At 51.3% G+C, this 16331-nt stretch overlaps 2 protein-coding genes across 3 annotated transcripts in view; both read right to left on the bottom strand.

Moving 5' to 3' along the window:
* MMP21 (matrix metallopeptidase 21) overlaps positions 1-1540 on the bottom strand; it is a 9392-nt gene extending 7852 nt beyond the window's left edge. The window contains exons 1-2 of the mRNA XM_011930298.1: positions 1379-1540; positions 7-71 (exon numbers count right to left, since the gene is read on the bottom strand). Of these exons, the coding sequence (XP_011785688.1) occupies positions 7-71; positions 1379-1540 (227 nt within the window). The remainder of the gene's footprint in view (positions 1-6; positions 72-1378) is intronic.
* Positions 1541-14202: 12662 nt separating this feature from the next.
* Positions 14203-16331, bottom strand: part of UROS (uroporphyrinogen III synthase) — a 35773-nt gene continuing 33644 nt past the window's right edge. The window contains exon 10 of one of the 2 annotated variants that reach the window (XM_011930194.1): positions 14203-14630. In XM_011930194.1, the coding sequence (XP_011785584.1) occupies positions 14493-14630 (138 nt within the window). In that variant the 3' untranslated portion in view covers positions 14203-14492. The remainder of the gene's footprint in view (positions 14631-16331) is intronic. The other variant, XM_011930193.1, reaches the window with a different exon arrangement.

The raw sequence follows: 16331 nt of genomic DNA, 5'->3' as shown, positions 1-16331 counted from the left end.
TCCGGCGGCCCCTCGGGACTGGGCCGCCAGGCCGCCCGCAGCCCCGACCAGCCGTATCTGGACAGGAACCGCTGTGGGAGAGAAAGGCACCCTAATCTGGGCCGCCTCCGTCCGGGCCCTCCCGGGCTGCCCTGCCCCTGAGTCTAGAGAGACAGAGACATGGGGAGAGACACAGAGACAGACAGAGAGACAAAGATAGAGACAGACAGAAGCAGAGAGACAGCCAGGGAGAAACAGATGGAGATAGCAATAGAAATAGGGAGAGAGATACAGAGAGAGCAGCAGTGAGAGACAGAGACAGGAGAGAGGGAGCGAGTCCTGGGCGCCGTCCTGAGTGCGGGCCCTGGATGGGCACCAGGCTGAGTCAGAGGCACCCCAGGGCCCAAGGAGCAGGAGACCTGGGCAGCGGGGTGGGCGAGTGCCGGGAGGAGGTAAGAAGTCGGCGCAGAGGGGAAGACGCTCCCCGAGGCCATGCGGGACAGGTCGTGGGGGGCAGGTGGGGGTGCCAAGGAAGGCCGGGCGTGGCCACACCGCAGAGAAGGCCATGGTGAGGCATGTCCTGAGAGCTGGGAATTCGAACTGAGGGGCTTGGCAGTGGTTGGGTTTGAGGACCCTGGGGGCTTCCTCATGGCCGCACAGAGGGAGGGAGGTCGGCGGCCTCCATGGTGCTGAGGGCCTGGCTACAGGGCGGCTCTCCTGTTCTCTGCCCTGGCCTCTGGGGCACCATGGGAGCTGGGGACTGGACTTGACCCTGAGCATCAGCTCCTGGCCTATGGTGACCACAGGACCACGTGCCAGGGCAGGTCAAGGGGCCTCATGGGTCCACTCCCTGCCCCCAACCACGACTCTCTGGAGGAGGGGATCGGCTGCATTGGACCTCTGGGTGCTTCACCACAGACTCAGGTGAAGTCCACAGATGCCACCCCAGACAGCTCTGTTAGGATCCTCACTACTGCAGTGTTGGGGAACCTTGCAGGGCTGTCCCCTTCTCTACATCCAGAGACTGGCATGGTGAGCAGCCACAGAAAACCTTCGGACAGTGCCTTGGCCACTACAGTATCACATGCTTGCCTTTGGAAAGGCACTTGGCATTTGAGTCTGTTGTCTGTGCATGGACATTTCTCTCTCACTAGGGCTGACCTGTGGGGTTGTCAAATCAGGTTAAGCATGGATTCATGGTTGTTCAATAGGAGCCACAGGAGCCACTCCTCCCTCCCAGCCCAGCCTGTGTGGCCCTTCTCTGCCTCTGCACAGTCGGCATCCTGGCCTGTGCCTGTGCGTGCGTGTGCACGTGCCTGTGCCTGTGCGAGCATGTGCATGTGCCTGTGTGCACGTGTGTGTGCCTGGGGGTGTTGCTATTCTTCCAGCTTCCTCCTACCTGAGCAGCGTGGAGGTCGGCAATGGGCTTGGCCTGGCGCAGTGGGGATGGCTCCAGGTCCGAGCGGTCCCGGCTGTGGAAGAGGCTCTCAGGCTGGGTGGACCAGGGAGCAGCCAGCCAGCAGAGCAGCAGTGTCGGACGGAAGATGGAGGCGGCGAGCATTGGCCTGGTCTGAACCCTTGCCCTCCCTGCCTGCTTTGTCCCCGTCCCCGTCACCTCTCCTTAAGGAGCAGAACCTAGGGTGGCTTTTATAAGCCACCCAGGAGGGAGCACCCAGGTTTCCAAGCATTTCTCACCCAGCCCTGAAGTGTGCCCACTAGGAGGCCACGTGGCAGGCCATGGGTGTGCTGCCTTTGAAGACCCCAGGCTCACCTTTCTTGTTGGTGTGAGAACTCCTCTCAGCCTCCGGAGTTTGCCACCTCCTTGGGTAATGACATCCTACAGTTGCCAGTGCCTGTGGGTTCCATTTCTATGGAGATGTACTGTGGGCAAGTTTGCTACTAAATGAGCTGTGGAATTAACAGAGGCATGAGACTGCACCCCTAACAACGTGCCTCTCAGATCTGAGCCTGAGTTTAAAAACGCTGACCGTTAGTTTGCTTACAGTTTGGGTCGCTTTTTTTTTTCTTGGTGAACTGGGGTTTGGAGAGTTTTAGTTTGTTTCTCAGACTTTTTTGTGTGGCTTTTCTTCTTTTTGTTTCTCTTTATATAAAGGAGATCTTCTCAGTAGATAGTATAAATTGTAAAAGTACTGAGAATGAAGAAGAAATTCTGTGATTCTGGTGGTGACATTTCAGTGAATATTCTTGCAGATACATATGCACAGGTGCCTAGAGAAGTATTTGTGTGTATCTCTCATTTTATATGAACTCTATTCTCTATTCCTTTCAAGTCAGCACAATGTTACAGGCACTTTTCTATTTCTGAATGTAAGTATTTATCGTTCCAGTTAATGACTGCACAGTGTCCCATTCTGTGGGTAGAGATTTGTATACGAGCATAAACTAGAATCACCTCGGCCCACTCACTTTCCCCTTATGGAGAAGCCTCAAGTTTTTCTGGGATCCTGAAGACAGAACCTTCCCTGAACTGGGCTTTTATTTGAGCAGACATCCTCCAGAGAGTGCAGACTGACTGGGCCACAGCTGTCCATGGGAATATGGAGAATCATAGAAATATGGAGAAGCCAGGTGCATTGGCTCAGACCCATAATCCCAGTGTTATGGGAGGCTGAGGCAGGAGGACTGAGACCAGGAGTTTGAGACCAGCCAGGGCAACACAGTGAGACCTCATTTCTACCAAAAAATGTTTAAAAATTAGCTCAGCATGGGCCGGATGTGGTGGCTCACACCTATAATCCCAACACTTTAGGAAGCCAAGGGGGTGGATTGCTTGAATCCAGGAGTTCAAGACCAGCAAGAGTTCAAGACCAGCCTGGGCACCATGGTGAAACCCCATCTCTACTAAAAATACAAAAATTAGCCAGGTGTGGTGGCATGCATGCCAACAGTTCCAGCTACACGGGGGAGCTGAGGCTGGAGGATCACTTGAGCCCAGGAGGCTGAGGCTGAAATGAGTCGAGATCACGCCACTGCACAACAACTTGGATGACAGAATGAGACCCTGTTTCAAAAAGGGGGGAGAAAAATGGATAGAGTGATGTGTGCCGCTTGCAGGCCTGAACTCTAAGACCACCCTCGTATTCTCTGTGATTTCTTCCCTCAACTCCTGACCAGATGCAGAGCATCCAGCAGAAGCGGCTTGGATCCCTGAATCCCCTTGTGGAAGGCCACCCTCAAACCCTTGACTGCTCTGTGACAGGAGCAAGAAACAACTTTATTGCTTGGAGCCTAAGATTTGGGGTTGGTGGGTGCAGCAGTCAGACAACCCTAATGCAGGCCACTAAACGCTTAGTCTGTCCCCGGAAGGACCCGTAACATGCTCCTCGTTCCCTAAGACCTGTCTCCAGTAGAGACTACGGCTTGCCCTTCTCTCTCTGGTGAAGGCTGCACAGGTCAAGGAGCAGGATGCGTGTTCCCGTCCCTGATGGCTGCCTCCACTCAGGGAAGCGCCCTGCTCCTGTGAGCCTCATGACAGTTTTCTGGGTCACCTCCAGCCTTCCTAGTGGCTGTTCTCTCCCCAAGATGCCGTCGTCCCTTTTCTTGCAGAGTTCTCCTGTATTCCAGGTGCTTCCGTTGTCCTGACTGACCCTGGCATCCCCGTGAATGACTGGTGCGTTGCTCTGACCTACCCCTCCATGACTGTGATCTGAAGATTCTCACCTCCACTCCACTGGAGTCACCCATGGCCTGGCCCGGCCCAGCCCTGGTACCCCCTGGACTGCTGCACCTCTGATCCTGCAGGCATAGGCAGCCCTTGATGCCCACCGCTGGCTCTTCTCGTAGCTTCTCACCCTCTTGTCCCTATCACATGGTCCTCTGAGCCCCAACTGCACCGAGGGTCCTGAGGGTCCTTCTGCCTCACCCACCTATGTTGTCTTGGATCCTTGGTTTTTACTCTGTCCAGCTCAGATCCCAAAGACGCCAACCAAGCCCTTGCCAGAGAGCCTCCCACCACCCCTGCACTGGGGGCCGTGCCCTGGGCAGATCTGGCTTTCTGTCCCCTCCATCATGCTGAGCACACATTTGCTCATCTATTTCCTTTAAACTCACGACTACGCCCCTTCTCCGTGGGCTCCTGCGCTGCACAGCAGCCTCCTCATCTCCCACTTCCCTGAGTATTTCCTGTTTCTCCTCTCTTCTTGGTGGGTCACACAGATGCCCGCAGGGGCTGACCCTCAGGGGCAGGGAAAGGGCAGGGGAAAGGCAGAGTATGGGGAGGCAAAAGCAAGCAGAGGTTCAGGTTTGCTGCAGGAATTTCTACCCCAGTATCCAGAGAGCTTGCAGGAAATGAATTAAAGTTCTTTGGGCACTGTGATTTTGCAGATGAAAACTTAGAATTTTATGTCAAAGGTCTCCAAGAAGAGCAGGTGTGCACAGGCCTGTGTAGGGCTATCCGTTAGTTATTCATTCAGTCATCATGCAGCAAATACTTATTACTGTCCTAGGGAATACAGAAATGAACATGATGGATTCATTCCCTACTGTATTAGTCAGGGTTCTCTAGAGGGACAGAACGAATAGGGTAGATCCATTAAGTAGTATTAACTCACACAGTCACAAAGTCCCACAGTAAGCCGTCTGCAAGCTGAGGAGCAAGGAAGCCAGTCTTAGTCCCATAGCTGAAGAACTTGGAGTCTGACGTTCAAGGGCAGGCAGCATCCAGCAGGGGAGAAAGATGGAGGCTGGGAGGCTAAGCCAGTCTAGTCTTTTCACGTTTTTCTGCCTGCTTTATATTCTGGGAGCTGATTAGATGGTGCCACCCAGATTAAGGGTGGGTCTGCCTGTCCCAGCCCACTGAGCACCCTCACAGACACACCCAGGATCAATACTTTGGATCCTCCAATCCAATCAAGTGGGCACTCAGTATTAACCATCACACCTACCCTCATGGAATGTAGATTCTAAGTAGGGAAGACAGACAATGAGCAAAAAAGAAATGAAAAATTCCAATAGTGACGGGTGCTAGGAATAGAACTAGGGAAAGTGAGTGTCTATGGGGAACAGTGAATATTCAGGTGAGCAGGAAAGACCTCTTGTGCAGATGAAATCTGGGCAATAGTAGAAAGATCAGAGGGACTCAGTCACATGTAACTGGGGGTTTGGGATTCACGAGTGGCATATGTTTTAGGCCAGGAAAGGGCAAGTGCACAGGCCCTGAGGCTGGGACCGGCTGGGCAAAGCTACAATAGTAGGGAAGAAAGAACAGCCTGGCTGGACGTGACTGGGAGGAGTGAGCTGGGAGGGGAGGATGGAGAGGAGCAGGTGAAGGTCAGATGGGGAAGGACCCGTAGGACAAATGAGGAGTCTGGGTTCACCGTAAGTTCAGCTGGAACATTTTGAATGAACAATGCCAGGAGTGGCTACTTTTTAAAGAACCTCTGTGCAGTTCTGAGGTTGGTGTAGGCTGTGTCTCCTGGGGTGAAACCCTCTGGCTATCGTCAACTCCTCCGTGTTTTTCTGACTGTGCCGCACCCTAGGACACTTTCCTGGGCTCCAGGACACCGGGCTTCCCAGGGAAGGCACAGTCCTGCGCTGTGACCCCGGGAATCCATTCCTCATTGGGCCCACACCCAGCGCTCTGGGGGAAAGGCGGGACCTGGCATGCTGGGAAGGGGTGCTCAGGAGGAGCTTGGGCGCCCACCATGATCCCTGTTCTGCTTGAAGCCTGGCAGTTCTGTCCATTCCACCAGCTCTGGTCAAAGACGGTGCTTCTGAAAGTCGAATCTGAAAACTTGCATGACAGCTCTCCCCAGTGGGGGTAAGATGATTCCCCTTGGGGATTACTGTGGCTTAAATGTTCGTGTCTCCTCCACAATTCATGTTGAAACTTAATCCCCAGTGCAACTGTATTAAGAGGTGGGGCCTTGAGGAGGTGATTGAATCATAAGGCTCTACCCTCCTGCCCTTAGAAGCCAGGCTTCAGAGCGCGTTCAGCCCTTTGCCCCTCTGCCATATGAGGACGCAGTGTTCAAGGCACCATCTGGCAACAGAAACCGCGCCCTTGTCAGACATCAGGTCTTGCTCTTGGACTTCCCAGCCTCCAGAACTGTGAAAAAAATGTGTTCATTATTTATAAATGACCCAGTCTCAGGTATTTTGGTATAGCACCACAGATGGACTAAGACAGGGGTCATAGGCTTGAGGGCTTCATGACGGAAAGTTATTATTCTTTAAGAAACTCTACGGTGTGGTGGCCTCATGCAGCTTGGGTGCTTGACTTGGGGAAGTATGTTCACCATGTGGACATTTGCTCTTCTTTTGGAGGATTCTTCTCTCCCATTATTACTAAGCTTTGGAATGTACTGGCTGCTCAAGGCTGAGAATGTTTGATTAAACAAATTGCTCATTCCAGGTTAACTGGATTTCAAGGAAATCAATTGGATTTAGGAGGGAAAACGACAGAGGAAGACACGTGACCTACAAGAAAGACAACGTGAGGGATGGGGGCTCCTGCAACAAACTGGTTCCATTTCTGAGACTGGGCAAGGGTTTGGCTTGGAGCTTCTAGAATCTCTTTTAAGCCATGAGATGCAAGATGCATAACCTAACTGTCAGTGGAATAATTGAAACTTTTTTCCTCTAAAACATTCATCATTTATAAAATGGATTTGCTTTTTTTTTTTTTTTTTTTTTTGAGATGGGGTCTCACTTTGTTACCCAGGCTGAAGTGCAGTGGCACAGCCACAGCTCAACTGCAGCTGTGACCTCTCTGGCTCAAGTGATCTTCCCACCTCAGCCTCCTGCAAGTAGCTGGGACTACTGGTGTGAGCCACCATGCCCAGCTAATTTTTGTATGTTTTTGTAGAGATAAGGTTTTGCCATGTTGTCCAGGCTGGTCTTGAACTCCTGGGCTCAAGCAATCTGCCCACCTCAGCCTCCCCAAGTGTTGGGATTATAGGCATGAGCCACTGCACCCGGCCTGGATTTGCATATTCTTAGTACAGTTGGACAATAATATTTGGAAACAGTCATTCCCACAGGAGATCTTTGAGCCTTATGTTCAGCAAGGGGTCAGTTCTGACTGAAAGTGAGCAGAGCTCAGGGGGCCCAGATGCTGGGGAGTGATGCCATCAGCACCAGGGCAGGCCTGTTGTCATTTCCAGCTGCACAGTGCACCTGTGAGACGGAAAGACTCTTCCCAGTGTCTGTCCTGATTCCCTTCTGTCCAGACTGCGTTTTGGTCCCTTTTCATCCACAAATAAACCCTTTTCCCCATCTCCGGGCTGGCGTAGGACCCTCGGCCTCCCTGGGGAGATCTGCTTGTGTTTTATACACACGAGGGTCTGCGTCTGGGGCTTGTTCCTCCCCACAAAGGATGCACGTGGAGGCTGCTCAGCGGTTGCGGGAGGGAGGCCCCGCTCACTACCCGCCTGCACTTCTCTGCCGAGGCACACCCGGGCCTCCCGGGGCCTCCGGATGAGAATGATGCTCTTTGTTGCGGGTAGTAACCCTCGGAAAGCTTCCAGCTGGTTCTGCTCTGAGAGTGGGGCCCTCTGAAGAGGAGATGCCCTCAGTCTGCTGGTCAAACCCAGCTCTTCTCAGGGCCGCTGCCAGGGCAACAGCAATGACACCAGCGGAGAAGCTGAAATTTCCCAAGCACAATGGTTAATTCTGTACGTCAGTGTGACTGGGCCAAGGGACAGCCACAGACCTGGTAAAACACTGTTCCTGGGTGTGTCTGTGAGGGTGTTCCGCGAGAGATGAGCATTTAAATTAGTAAGGAAGAGCCACCTTCACCAGCGGGCAGGTGTCATCCAGTCCACTGAGGGCTCGAGGAGAACGAAAAGGCCGAGGAAGGGTAAATCCTCCCACTTCCTGAGCTGGGACATTCATCTTCTCTGACCCTTGAATCCTGTCCATCCAGGTTCCTGGGCCCTCAGACCCCGGGACTTACAGAAGCGGCGCCTTCTCCCCAGGCCTTCTTCAGACGCAGACTGGGAATCACACCACCAGCTCCCTGGCTCTCAGCCTCCAGGCTCAGGCTGAACTGCAAGCACTGGCTTTCCTGGGTCTCCAGCTTGCAGCCCACAGATGCTGGCCTCCTCGGCCTCCAGAATTCTGTCAGCCAATTCCCCTAAGTGCCCCCTAGTATGTCTCTCTCTCTCTCTCCATCTATCCTATTGGTTCTGTTTCTCTGGAGAACCATAATACATCGAGAGAGGGAACCCCAGAAGCAGATCAGACTCAGAGGGAGGAGGAAGCGGTCTGGCCTGGCTCAGAGATGGGATCTGGCTGGTTACGTGGGACTCCTTTCTGCCCCTGGAAATGCAATTTTTACAGGACTTGGGGGTGTTTGGGTGAGAGGTGAGGAAAAAGTTACCAACTCCCCAGGTCCAGAAATTTAGTCACATGATGAACACTCAGTAAAGTAACTCAGTAACTCAGCTTGGTGACAGGCCCCGTGGGTATGAATCATGCAGCATTTTCCATGCAGAATACAGCCCTTGTCACCGAGGTTACACGGCAAAGCTCAACCTACTGCTGCTGGACCCATCTGCTGGCCTCGCTCCCATCTGCACCACGTGGCCCCTGGCTCCCATCACCGCCCATACTCCTGAAAAGCTGCTACACATGCGCCACCCCGAGGGACACCCATCAGGCTGAGAACAAGCAGCAGCTGCTTCCATAACCGCACTGTGCCTGGGTCTCTTTGCTGGCTTGGGGAGGGGGCACAGGTTACATGTCAGAGGGTCCAGAGGCTTCAAGGTGGACATGGTACCCTGGAGAAGGGTGTAGGAAGGAACCATCTCAGGCCCAGGCCCAATTCCTGTCCTGCCGCCAAAAGCGGGTTGACGCTGAGGCGTCTCTCCCTGTCCTCGCAGCCTCAGCCTCCCATCCGTTAGGAGAGTTTGAGCTGCCGCCTCCAGATGTGTTCACCACTGAGGAAAGTGCTGCTGCAGCTGCTGGAGGTAGAGTCAATAGCTTCATGCCGGTGATTAACAAACAACGTGTAACATGTTCTGAGAAATAAATAATATTGCTCATGATTTGCTGCTGGGGCTGAGAAGTTCATCTGGGAAAAGCATTGCTGACGGCAAGGCGGGATTCTGATCATTATCCTCCACACCTGTGAGGCCTAGGCCTCTGCTAGGGGCTCAGGGGGCAGGGACAAGCACAGGTCCAGCTCTCAGGGGCCCACAAACGCCCTGAGAACAAGGTCTCAGAATGTCAGAGAAGTGGAGTGGCCACGGTTTGGAGCTGCGCACACACGTGGGCTGTGGGCAGTCAAGCCAGGCTGAGAAGGGGGCTTAGAGGCCATGCTGAGGAACACGACCCCCATCCTGCAGCCCTGGGGGGAACCCTGCCAAGGTGAGGTGGAGTCCAGCGTTCCCGTGGGAACACCCCCTCATCTAACTCTCCTTCAGCCCTTGGTCAGCGAAGTTCGAACCTGCCTCCACCTCACTTAACCTTGTGTATGGCATTAAATTCCTCCAAGTCCAGTTTTTCTTATCTCTAGGATGGAGGCAGTAGGACCCACCTGATAGGGCTATTTTGAGGATTAAATGAGATGTTGAAGAGAAATGTTTAAGTCTCTCTTAATTCAGAGCGTTAAGTTGAGCCTGAAGCTGCCTCCTTACATGTTTTAAGGCCAGCCTAAAGAATTCTCCGTATACAGTGAACTGTAACCTAAATAGTTACAGCTATGGGCACAAGAGTAGGTTACAGCCTGTTCGTAGGATACAGCTTGGGCTCTGTCCTAGGTGTGTAAACAGGCTCTAACCTACTCTTGTACCAATCACTGAATTTCAGCCAATCAAAGGTGGCCAACAGCTCAAACGCTGTTCAAAATAAGGCAAATGCCAAGCTGTAGCCAATCCAGCTGTTTTTGCATCTGACTTCCATTTTCTGCAAGTCACTTTCCTTTTTCTGTCCATAAATCTTCAACCACAAGGCAGCGCTGCAGCCTCTCTGAGCCTTTCTGGTTTAGGGTCTGCCCGATCCGCAAATCATTCTTTGCTCAATCAAACTCTCTCAAATGTAATTTGTCTAAGGTTTTCTTTTAACAAGATAAATACGATAAAAGACATACATTTCTCCTGTAAGGACTGTGCACACCTTCCCATCAGTAGAGTGCTTACCAGTAAGAATGAAAGAAAACTGTCTGAGCAAATGCATTCCTGCAGCTTTTGTAGGTTTTATCAATATTTCGTGAAAATGAGAACTCTTCTACTGCTGAAGTCTTTTTGTTGTTTCAGTTGCTTTTCAAACACTTTATATAATTGCACAAGGCATAAATCTATAAATAATATGCAAATACACAGCTTAAAATTGAACTTGATAAAAAGATTCAACAGTAAATTTATGAGGGACTTCTGGTAACCAAATATTTCCTTTTTTTTTTTTTTTTTTGAGACTGAGTCTCGCTCTGTCACCCAGGCTGGAGTGCAGTGGTGCCATCTCGGCCTACTGCAACCTCCGCCTCCCGGGTTCAAGCAATTCTCCTGTCTCAGCCTCCTGACTAGCTGGGATTACATACGTGCACCACCATACCCGGCTAAGTTTCTGCATTTTTAGTAGAGATGGGGTTTTGCCATGTCAGCCAGGCTGGTCTCGAACTCCTAGGCTCAAGCGATCCACCTGCCTTGGCCTCTCAAAGTGCTGGGATTACAGGCATGCGCCACTGCACCTGGCCGAGACTTTCTTTAAAGAGCATTTTATTCAAACTCAGAAACGGTATATCTTGATGTTTACTCTACCAATTCACTTGATTATTTTATCATTTAGATTTGATTGTAAAGGAAAAATCTCATAGTCATAGTGGCTTACACAAGATAGAAGTTGATGTATCTTTTACACTCAAGAAGCCTAGAGTTGGGATAGTTTTTGTGCCAATAGTGTCATCTTGTTCTAGAAAACTTCCTTTCCCCAACGTCATCTCAGGGCTCAAGATGGCTACTGGAGCTCCAGCTCTTCTATCTGTATTCCAGGAAAAAGGAAGAATGATGTGAAGGGTGTGTATCTCACTACATCCCCTTGGCTACAGCTTAATCACACTCTCATGCCTGCCTGTGAAGGAAGCTGGGAAATGTAGTTCTTATTCCAAATGGCCACATACTTTGCTGAACATCAAGGATTCCTGTTCCAGAGTAATAAATATTGAGACCACCTCAGACTCTATCCCTGTCATCTACTTTCTTAGAATTTTTAGTAAAATGATTCCTGCTAGTTTATTTTCTGAAGACTTGTATACAACACAATGTTCTTATTTTGTTACGTTCTATTCACAGGGAAGTTGTACTAACGCTTAACTCATTAAGTGAGTGACTACATGTAACTCAAGAGTTAAAGTGCATAAAACTTAGAACAGTGTCTGAGAACATGTCCCACCAATGAGCTGTGGCTGGAAGGTCCAGAGGGAACATCTTCAGTTCTTACCACTAGCCCACCTGGGCCTGGCGGGCCAGTTGCACTCTACTTTGGCTCTCAAATGCCTGTGTGATCCTTTATTCCTCCCCTGCACAAACTTCTTCAGCAACTCTCCTGAGTCCAGGAGCTGGAGGGGAAGGCGCGTGGGAGCAGATGCGAAGAGGGAATGTAGGTCACACAACTGTGGCAAAGCCCTGTGCAGCACATCTGTTGAGTGTGTTCTCCCACCCCACCCTTCTGTCCCTTCTGATCCCCAGGAGGGACACAAGGAGGCTGGCCACCCAGCCTGCTGGGGCGTTACTCTGTCTGGAGCTGGCAGGGCCGGGGGTGCGACTCACTCGCTGTCCTGGGCGGCCCTGTTTGCCGCTCGGGGTATGTGAGACTCTGGCTTCGACCCGGCTTCCCACATTGACTCTGGAAAGGCACCTAGAACATCTACAAACTCAGAGCTGAACTTCCCTCAGCACATCAGGAACAGCTGGATCTGTTAAAATGTGGGAATGAAGTTTGGGAACAGGCTTCCAAGGCCTTTCTATAGGGCTCTGCCTTTGCACATGAACCTCTTTTTTTTTTTTTCAGACAGAGTTTTGCTCCTGTTTTCCAGGCTGGAGTGCAGTGGCATGATCTCAGCTCACTGCAACCTCTGCCTCCCGAGAGCTGGGATTATAGGCACCCTCCACCACATCCGGCTAATTTTATATTTTTAGTAGAGATGGGGTTTCACCATGTTGGTCAGGCTGGTCTTAAACTCCTGATCCGCCCGCCTCGGCCTCCCAAAGTGCTGGGATTACAGGTGTGAGCCACCGCGCCCAGCCATATGAACCTCTTCTAAGTAAATACTGACTTCCCAGCCCCTCAGATTCCTGGGAGATCAGATGGTCTGTTTAATGCTGTAGTTGTATCTTTGAAGGAAAGCCTTATGCCAGCTTCTGTTCACTCCCATCTAGCCATTGAGCCATAGAATGATTAACATAATTATTGTCCTTAACAGAAACTGCAGTCCCATGGGAGGGTGAGAAGTGACGTGTGACATCCCTGAGCTTCACTTTCTTGAGCTGGGCAATTACAGACCTTACCTTCTGTCCCACCAATATCTTCAGAACCAGGGTTTCTCCACAGTCCCTTTCAAACTGGTTTTTGCCTACTCAGCCCTCATGTTCTAAGGAATCTCCAGCCCAACTGCCAAAGAAAGCCCAGGCTCCCGACTCACGCAACGGTCGAGGACACTGCACCTGCTGCTTTGCTCATCTCCCACCCGTGCACGAGCTCCCTGCCTTCCTAATCCCCAACAGAACCATCTTTAACCACACCCCGGCCCACTCCATCTGAAACAAGGCTTCGCCAGAACTGCTGATAGCCTCACATCCTCTTCAAAAGGTGGCTTCGGGTTGTGTGGGGATGAAAGGACACACGTGTGGCGTTTACTAGCATGTAGACATTTAGTGAACCTTTGTCCCTGATTCTGTCCCCCACCTCCTAAGGCTGTGAAAAGGATCCTATTTTCCCTGCCCTGCAACAGGGTGTGGTTCCTCCTCCAACAACATGTGCTTCCGAAGCCCACACGTCCCTCCCGCTCCTGTCTGCCTACAGCTTGGATTTCTCTTTCCTCACTTCCGGGCTTGTCTTGCTTCTCCAGCCTCCTCACCACGCATGAGGGCATTCCTGATCGCACTCCAGCTATGGGGGACCCCATTCCTGTAATCCAGCGGTTTCCAAACACCGGTGCACACTGGAGGCGGCTGGAGAGTGTCTCACACCTCCTGCTGCTTGGGCTTTATTCTAGAAACCAATTCAGGGGAATCTCTGGGGGGTGGGGCCTGAGCAATTTCATTTTAGAAGCACATCACGTGGTTCTCATGTACAGTCAGGTTCTTAGTTCATGGGCTAATCTATTTCACTTTGATACTAAGGTGAAAAATGTGTATGAAACAGTGCTTGCCCAATTATTTTCCTTAATCTTCTGAGACAAGTGGTCACTTCATGGAACCGTCACCATAATCCAGTTTTAGAACAGTTCTCAAAGAATTTCTGTATAATCACATCAAGATTTGGAGAACAATTATCACTGAATTCTAACCTCTCTTCTAGCGTGAATCTCATATGAGGTGGCTGATGAATTTCGTTAGTCTAGGTCTAAGTGCTTAGGCTCATCCATCCCTTTTAATTTTGTTCTGGTTCTGCCACTCACTAGCTACATGAGCCTGAGAAATCATTTCACCTCGAGTCTGTTTCCTCACCAGAAAAATGTCCACCAGGAATGTCCACTCCTCAGGGTTGTTATGAGGAACGGAGATCAGAGACGTGGAGCCCAAATGCCTCTCAGTTGGATCTTTCAAGGAGACAGAGGCATGTGGGCAGAGCCTTCCCACCACCAGTCCACATGCTACTAAGAGACAAGTCTGGGTTTCAGTCAACTCAGCCTAAATTCCAGGCTGAGTTGGGAATGAAGTTTGGGAACTTTGGGAATGAAGTGGGAGGGAAATTTGGGAACAGATTTCCAAAGCCTTTCTACAGGGCACTGCATTTGCACATGAACCTCTTCTCAGTACATACTGACCTCTCCAGCCCCTCAGATTCCTGGGAGATCAGATGGTTTCATCATCTAATGCTGCAGTTGCAACTTTGAGGGAAAGCAAGTCTCTCTATATTTGAACTACAATTGTCCATAGCTCACAAGCAGGAACTTCACGGTCCTTTTTATAGAATGAATAAACCTACTTCATACAGAGCAAATTTTCCGATTCATAGCGGGTTTGTGGGTTATCACAGGTCGGCATACCTCTCTCCTCCCTGAACACAGCTTTGCACTGAAAATGGCACATAGTAACCATACACTCAGTAAGTATGGGCAGCCAGTGTGGTTTATTTGATTTCCTTCCTGCTGGGCACAGGAAGCTCTCACAGGGCTAGGGTTCAAGCTGGCTTCCATAGAGGGCGGTCACGTGCACGTGGGCCTGAGGCCAGCCCCAGGTCAGGTCCTGATCCCTGGTCCTCAGATGCTTCCACTCAGGCTTGAAGCAGGAGTCTGATGGCAGCAGCTCCTGAGAGCCCTTGCCAATGCGCAGCTCCATCCAGAGCCAGCCCAGCCCAGGGAGGCTGCATGGGGCAAGCGACAGGTGGCTGACTCAGCAGCAGCCATGGGGCTGGAGTGCCTTCCTGATGCCAGTGGCCAGGGCTTGTGGCGTGGGGCTCTCTGCAGTGCAGCTTACAGGCAGGCCCTGGGCGGCCAGCGCGTGAGCCGTAGTGGGGCCGATGGCTGCAAACTATAAAGACAGAAGAGAAAACAGGGCTTTAGCACACTAGCAGGGGATGGGGCAGCAGGCGGCTGGATGTGTGCAGGGGCCGTCAGCCAGCCTTTCGGTTGGATGTTACTGCTCATGTGACGCGTTTATATGAATGATAACACTGCCCGATTTGAGCCCAGCTTCTGAGCGCGCAAAATACCTCTGCATCCACGCTCTCATCACTGTCTCTCTGCCACCCTGAGCGACAGCACGCTGTTCCCAGGCTCAGGTGAGGGGCAGGGACATGAAGGCCCCAGGCTGGTGCTCACCATCGTGGCTGCGTCGGTGCAGTCCTTCCTCAGAAGCTCTAGCTGCAGACAGTTCTGCTTCGGGTGTTGGGGGCCCTGGGTCTGATCAAGGGGAGGAGGGTGTGGCAGGGGCAGTGACTGAATCCCCAGGAAAGCAGACTATCAAGGTCAGGGCGCTGTGGCCACAGGGTTGGGATTTAAATCCCAGCTCCACAGGACAGTGACCTTGGCCCATGGCCCATCCTCTCTGGCTCCATCTCCTCATCCATAAAAAGAAAAGATAACAGGACTCTTCACTGGGCTGCTGTGGGGATTAAATGAGGTGACAGGTGTGAACCACTTGGCCTGGCCCAGATGACCATCATGGGCTGCTGCCTACGTTGTCATGATCCTTCCAAATCAGCCAATCTGGGGCACTGGCCTCATCCACAGGACACCGCTCTCTGAACAAGCACCACAGGCTCGATGGTTCTGTGCAGAGCCTCACCTGAGATGGGGCACTGCTTGTGTCCCAGCTCTGCCCCTGCTAGCTGTTATTAGTACAAGTCCCTTAGCCTCTCTGTTCCTCACCTATAAAAGGGGCACAGTTACCCTGGCCTCAGAGGGCTAGTGTGGTGGTTAAATGAGAGAAGGTCCTCATCCCCCACTCTCCTCTGCATTGAGACTGTGGACCCCGAAGCTGTTTGGGAGCAGGTGAGCATCCAACAGTGGCAGCCCCTGCCCAGCACTCCGCTTCATCCTCCCTCCCAGCAAGTGAGCAGCAGGCCAGGGGGTAGTGGAGTTAACAAGCCACTGGTACCTCTGCATAACTCGGATGCTGCAGGCCTGAGGCTCCCTCCTCCAGCTGAGTCAGAACGAGGGGAGGGAGGCCACTGCCCTGCAGAGGCCCCACTCCCACCCTGCCTATAGTACTGCCCTGCTAAGCACCCATTGCTTAGGAAACTCCCTGAGGAAAAAATAAAGTTGGACCCCTACCTCACACAACACACAAAAATCAATTCAAAACAGATCAAATACCTAAGTTCAGAGCTAAAACTATACAACTCCTAAAAGGAAACATAGGAATAAATCTTCAAAACACTGAATGAAACAACACTAAATTAATGGTTTCTTAGATACAACACCCAAAGCACAAGTAACAAAAGAAAAAAACCAATACATTGAACTTTATCAAAATTGAAAACCTTCTGTGCTTCAAAAAAAAAAAAAAACAAAAAAAAATCAAAAAAGTAAAAAGACAACTCACAGAATGGGAGAACATTTTTACAAATCATATGTCTGATAAAAAATCTGTATTCAGAGGCCAGGCGCAGTGGCTCACACCTGTAATACAAACACTTTAGCAGGCCAAGGCAGGCGGATCACCTGAGGTCAGGAGTTCAAGACCAGCCTGGCCAACATGGTGAAACCCCATCTCTACTAAAAATACAAA

This window comes from Colobus angolensis, unplaced genomic scaffold (genome assembly GCF_000951035.1).
Source record: "Colobus angolensis palliatus isolate OR3802 unplaced genomic scaffold, Cang.pa_1.0 Scaffold85, whole genome shotgun sequence".
NCBI classification, from domain to species: Eukaryota; Metazoa; Chordata; class Mammalia; order Primates; family Cercopithecidae; genus Colobus; species Colobus angolensis.
The sequence above is the reverse complement of the archived record's forward strand: the minus strand, read 5'-3'. Positions and strand labels throughout refer to the sequence as shown.